Source organism: Cebidichthys violaceus, unplaced genomic scaffold, assembly GCF_023349555.1.
Source record: "Cebidichthys violaceus isolate CVI_PGR_0920_01 unplaced genomic scaffold, fCebVio1.0.p SCAF_25, whole genome shotgun sequence".
Classification (NCBI taxonomy): Eukaryota; Metazoa; Chordata; class Actinopteri; order Perciformes; family Stichaeidae; genus Cebidichthys; species Cebidichthys violaceus.
The window spans coordinates 5,615,921-5,621,920 of record NW_027176428.1 but is presented as its reverse complement, the minus strand read 5'-3'; the positions used below and the strand labels follow the sequence as shown (position 1 = coordinate 5,621,920).

The 6,000-nt window shown below is 43.4% G+C and overlaps 1 protein-coding gene across 3 annotated transcripts in view; it reads left to right on the top strand.

The window, feature by feature from the left end:
* Positions 1-6,000, top strand: part of foxp4 (forkhead box P4) — a 93,809-nt gene that overhangs the window by 66,712 nt on the left and 21,097 nt on the right. For 2 of the 3 annotated variants that reach the window (XM_068720027.1, XM_068720029.1), the window contains exons 6-9: positions 407-545; positions 3,241-3,442; positions 3,939-4,037; positions 5,324-5,422. In XM_068720027.1, the coding sequence (XP_068576128.1) occupies positions 407-545; positions 3,241-3,442; positions 3,939-4,037; positions 5,324-5,422 (539 nt within the window). The remainder of the gene's footprint in view (positions 1-406; positions 546-3,240; positions 3,443-3,938; positions 4,038-5,323; positions 5,423-6,000) is intronic. The other variant, XM_068720028.1, reaches the window with a different exon arrangement.

The following is a 6,000-nucleotide window of genomic DNA, read 5'->3' as shown; positions in this document are numbered from 1 at the left end:
AATAAAGGGCAGCTGTCTAAATCTAGCATTTAGTTCAAAACTACTTTTAAAAAATGTGACACTTTCCCAAAATTTGATTCTTGTCAGAGTTTTTAATGGGTGCAAGCAGATATCTGCAGGTGTTCTTTCATGGTTTGACATGTTTTTGTGCCAAAATTAGCAGAGGGCTTATTAATACACATTTTGGACAAATACCTTATAGTTGGTTGCTATCTGAACAAGGACCAGTGGGTGCTTTATTTTAGAAATATTACAGATATTGCTTTTAGGGACTTATTTTCAGAATGAATAGAAATCATTTCAGAATTAAAAGATTAAATAAAAAAAACTGGATAAAGATCTGGTTGAAGATGCAAATAATACATAACTTGAAAACCTTTTCTAACCTCTGTCTTCTGGTCCCCAGCAGTTAGGTAGTAAGCAGTTGGCCTTCCAGCAGCAGCTGATCCAGATGCAGCAGCTTCAGCAGCAGCACATCCTCAACCTCCAGAGACAAGGCCTGGTCCCACTGCAGCCCACTGCCGCCATGCAGTCTCTGCAGCAAGGTACGTGCACACGCACACACACATACATAGACACATCCTGACAAACATGCATACACACATGGTCATAACTGAGTACGCACACACACACACACACACACACACACACAAGGCCCATACCCAATGCTACATGTGAAGCCTGTTAAGTTAATCAGCCAATAAAAGATAAAAGGAAACCTGATTGGTGGGTTTGTGGAAGGTACTCATTTGGATAATAAGTAAAATATGCCACTAAGCCCCCTGCTTGGAGGTGTGTGCATGTGCTTGCGCGAGTGTGTGTAAGCTTGTGTGTGTGTGTACTTGAGATTAGCCAGACGCAAGAACATCATCGTCTTGCTATTGCTGTGCCCACCGGATTTTTTTTATTGTTCCTACATGTAACTTCTACCACAGTCCCTTTATTTTGTCAGCATAGTTTTAGAACGATAAATGTTGACTGTTGACTGGCCCACCCTTATTGAACTTGTGTGTGTATATGTGTGTGTCTTTGTCCACTTTTGTCTGCACACACTACCTCACATGCAGAGAATGCTTTAGGGGCTCTAAAGTGGCCGTAACATTGCTAAAGCACTGACTGAGTTGACCAAACACAGCAGTTTCCTTCCCTCCGTCTGTCTGATCTCTCTCTTTCTCTCATGTGCAGTCACATGCAGTCACACACAACAGTTCACACTCTCATAGTCGCTCTGTAGTCTGAATCTGAAAAAAAAAGAAGCTTGATCAAATCAATTTAATTTTCAAAAAGTTAATTTCACATAAGTCTAATACAACACTCAAGAATTGCATTCAAACTTAAGTGTGATTTTTGCATCTGTGTGTTTATGTGCTAGGGGGGAGGGTGTGTGTGTGTGTGTCCGCCAGAGGTTAAGTGGAATTACCAGTTCACAGAGAGAGTAAAAAAAACGGAGCAGATGCAAATTGAAAACAAATAAAAAGACGGAGGCCACAGTTTTGCATAAAAGAGTGTTGTTTTTTAGACAGTTGCAAACATTTGGCTTTGGCATCTCCTTCTCTTTCTCTCTCTCTCTCCCTCCGTATCAGAGTGGAATTTCCCTGCAGTGTGAAAGAGCCGGTCCATTGTGACGGCTCAGCCAGGCGTGAGCCAGAGCATTCCTCTGACCAGCCATGCCACACAAACACACATGCATAAACACTTGCACCTACACACACAACTGCACACATTATTGCCCCGCCTCAAAGGGTCGTTGTGTCCGGTGGGTAGTTGGTGGGGTGGGGTGGGGGGGTGCCCTGAGGGGGGATCCTGCTGTGGTTTTTTGTTTATTTCTCTTACTGCAGGAAGATGGAGGCACTTTGTAGAATCTCATGACGGCCAACCTACTAAGTTCATGGCAAAAAAAACAGAGAGAGCACTGAACCACTTTGTTTGAGAATCAAACTGTTTTTTTCTAAGCACAGACCAATCATTGAGCGTGTGTTTCGGAAACTTTCTTCACTCTCATATGAAAAAAAAAAAATCCATTAGATTTGACTTCATCCTGTTAGACCCCACCTTCTTAGTAACTTAAGGCTGCTTCCTAGCATGTGTCATGTCTACAGACATCAATGCGAAAGAAATATGACCCTAGCAGCCAGATGTGGCTGTGTACGTTTAACAGTTAGCAAAAGCACTCTCATCCACGTTTTAACACTAGCTGGGGGAAATTGTGAGTACATACATTCACTCGAATACACAAGTCAGGATTTTGTTGTTTACAAATCTGTTCTGCTCTTGGCTACTTACAATTTGAGCTTTACTTGCTTTGTACTCTGTACTCATCAGTAAACAGCTGAGTTTCACCAGAATGCAGAAAATTTCCTCTAAAGTTACATTTTCCCTTGTATTTTTGATTACTACTTTAGTAATTTAGTAATTACTACTTTACACTTTTACTCCCTGGGCGTGTCCACAGATCGGTCCGGTTTCTTGGATAATACACACACACACACACACGAAAATAAATCTATGCACACACTGCCTCATTCCTCCAGAGTGAGAACTTTTGTTTTGGCGGGACCACAGAAGAATGCAGACAAAGCAGACATAATATTTGGATTGCTGCGAGGTCTGTGCATGTGTGTGTGTGTGTGTGTGTGTGTGTGTGTGTGTGTGTGTGTGTGTGTGTGTGTGTGTGTGTGTGCAGATGTGTGTGGATGCGTGCGTGCATGCATACGTGCACGGTAAGATCCATTGGAGTAGGCTGTGGCATTTTAGGCGTCTCTCTCACTGTGAAATTGGAGCAGAAATAACAAAGCAGCGACTAGAAAGAACTCAAAGTGTGCACCCACCCTGTTCAGACAAACAGTGGTAGTGACAGGAGCAGTGGTGCTGGTAGACAGTAGCAATTGCCAACAGAGATTAAGAAATAGTTGAGGAATAGTGAATATCTGGAAATAAAACAAAAACATGCAGAAATTAACCTTGTGTTGGTTTTAGTTTGTCCTTTTTACCTCTTTAACCACTCCCAGGGGACTGTAATAGTTGCATGTGTGTTTATAATGGTTAGTCGCAGCTCTCTTTGACCTAAGTTCATGTACAGTGTGTCTTTAGGTGGGTATTATTGTCTTATTGTCTGACATTTCTTCATGTTTAAATTAGCTTGACTTAACTTAAATATCCTATTATCATATTTGCGTGGAACATGTGAAATTGTGCAACTAAGTAAGGTTGCCAAGTTAACTGTGCATTCCTTCTCTGCAGCGATGTGTCCGTCAGACCTCCAGCAGCTGTGGAAGGAAGTATCGGGGGTGCAGAGCAGTGAGGAGGCCCTGAAACAGGCCGAGGGCCTGGACTTGAGCACCAACAGCTCCAATTCTACCTCAGCCTTCCCCAAAGCTGCCAGCGCTCACATCCCACTGCACAGCCTGATCAACGGACAGAGCCACACCCCAAAGAGAGACAGGTACAGTGATGAGCAGTATGTCGAAAGGCTTAAAACATCAACAAACGTCTGTCCTCTGTGTGACCTGCAATCTTTCTAACTCACACACTCTTGCCATGTCATTTTCTGGCATTTAACTTTTAGCTTTTAGCTGTTCCTCCATACCTAAGCACGTAAACACAAAACATGCACATGCAGCATATCACACATCACCAGGGTGCAAACGTCTCACAGCTCATTTGATAGGAGGTGTGTTGGGTTCAGTATGTTCTGCCAGTATGCTGTCAACCACATGCAAGTGTAGTATAGAGGAGAGGATGGTGGATGCAGGCCATCTGGGGAATTATTTGTTAGTCATATATATTTTTAGATCTGAAATTGCTGTGGACATAAATTCCTTGTTAACATGTTGACATTTTGGGGATGCATGTTTAAGGAGTACTTGTACCACACGTATGAGGGCTGTGTTGTTCCATGGCTTTTGTTCACTGCTCATGGGTTTGTCTTTGTCTTTAAGAGCCAGACTGTTTGAGTGGATATCCAGCTTCACCAAGGCAGACAGCGGAGATGACCATGTCCCCTATTACCCCAAAGGAGGCCAACCCCCCAGCAGCCAGTGAGTAGCACATCCACACACAAACATGAGTGGACAAGACGAAGACAGAAAGACATACTACTGGAGGGTGGTCTGCAGTGTCACTGTGGCACATATGGTCTGCTTCAGGAACATTGACCTCTGACCTCATTTTGGAGGGGGTCAGTGTGGGTGTGCAAGTATCAATTAAAAGAACTTCTATTAGCTGATTGGCTTTAGTAGACACAAAGAGGGTTGCATTAGTGTGTTAGCCTGCTAAGCTAATGCATGGCTGATGTGGAGGAGAATGTGGTTTCTAGCAGTTTGTCATGTCTGTTGTCTGAGCTGCTTCTGAGTTGACTCAACCACAGCCAGCACACACACACACACACACACACACACACACACACACACACACACACACACACACACACACACACACACGTACGCACACAAGCTCCAACCTCAGCCAGCACATATGATCAGGAAGAGCCATAAAGGCAAAGGGAGAGGGAGAGAGACATGTTTCCATCTGTGAGACAAATGGTTTTTGTTAGACAACCTTCTGATGTTGATTTGGGAGAATCCCCATCCCAGTCCCCACATGCACATGCACACACACAGACAGTCATGTAAATATATGGGGAGACAGCAGTCGCCGGCGAAGTTCCAGGTCTGAACCACATCTGCTACTGGACCTGCCACACACACACACGCATGCATGCACGGTCACAGTTATTTCACCCAGGGCCCAAACCAAACCTGGCCCAGTCTTTCATTGCCACACACACATACAAACACACAAACGCTCATAAATATGCACAGATGCACACATACAAACACACACGTGCACACACATAAGCTCACCACAAAAGAACAACCAGCACATGACGGCAGCCGCCGCCAATCAGTCATGGCTGGTTGGTTCTGTGCCGACTCTGTGTCAACTCCTGAAACATAAGAACACACACTAACACGCGCACAACACATACGCCAAGGACAGAAACAGACAGGTCATGGACTTAAGAATTTGCCTCTGAGGTTGCTGGATCAATTCCCGTATTTGCCTGGCTTCTGTAACTGACCCCACTCTGCTCTATCCTCCTCTCTCTGCACTTGGCTTTGTGAACTGTACAAACGAACGACTGCTAACCAGACTCAGATGGCTCTCTTGATGCTTCTGCTGCTACAGTTACTTTTGCATTTGCGTGTGAGAGTGTGGCATATTAAGGCTTTGCTTCTCATTTCTTTTTAACATAACATATGTGAAAAATGTAATATCTGTTTTACTACCTCACTCTTTTTTTTGTGCCTTTCCCGCCACACAGTCATGAGGAGCATGCCGGCTCCCATCCTCTCTACGGCCATGGAGAGTGCAAGTGGCCTGGCTGTGAAGCACTGTGTGAGGACATGGGACAGTTCATCAAGTAAGTCAGCCACCCAAAAGGGCAGTTACACAGAGCCCGTTGAAAATCTGCAAAGTTCCTTGTGAATGAATAAGACCTCAGCTAAAATGTTTTGGAATTCAAAACAAAGTATTTGCCCACTGATATCCAAACACACATCTCTTCCCGTCTCTCTCCATATTGCTCTGTTTGCTACATACCACCCACAAAAGGGGTTTTATATGACAGGTGTGAGCAGCTAGAAACCCAAAAAGTCGTTTAATTGGATGAGTTTTTGTAAATGCCCCTGAGTGAAGGATGAGTCATGAAACATTTGAAACTCTTATACATAACAGAAAAGACAAGGATGTAATCATGATTGTAATGTAAAAATACTTTTTTTTTTTTTTTTTTACATATATTTGGCCTATAATAAGAGATCAATGAACAATTAACACAGGATTACAACTTCACTCGGTCTTTAAGGGCTCTTGGATGTGTCTATATTTCCAGAAGTTCTTTAGTTTTAAATAGAGTAGCAAAATGTTCTTACTTTCTCTCTTTGATCACAAACCTGGTTTAAGACCAAATTAGAAACTTCCCTTAAATTTCATCACTAA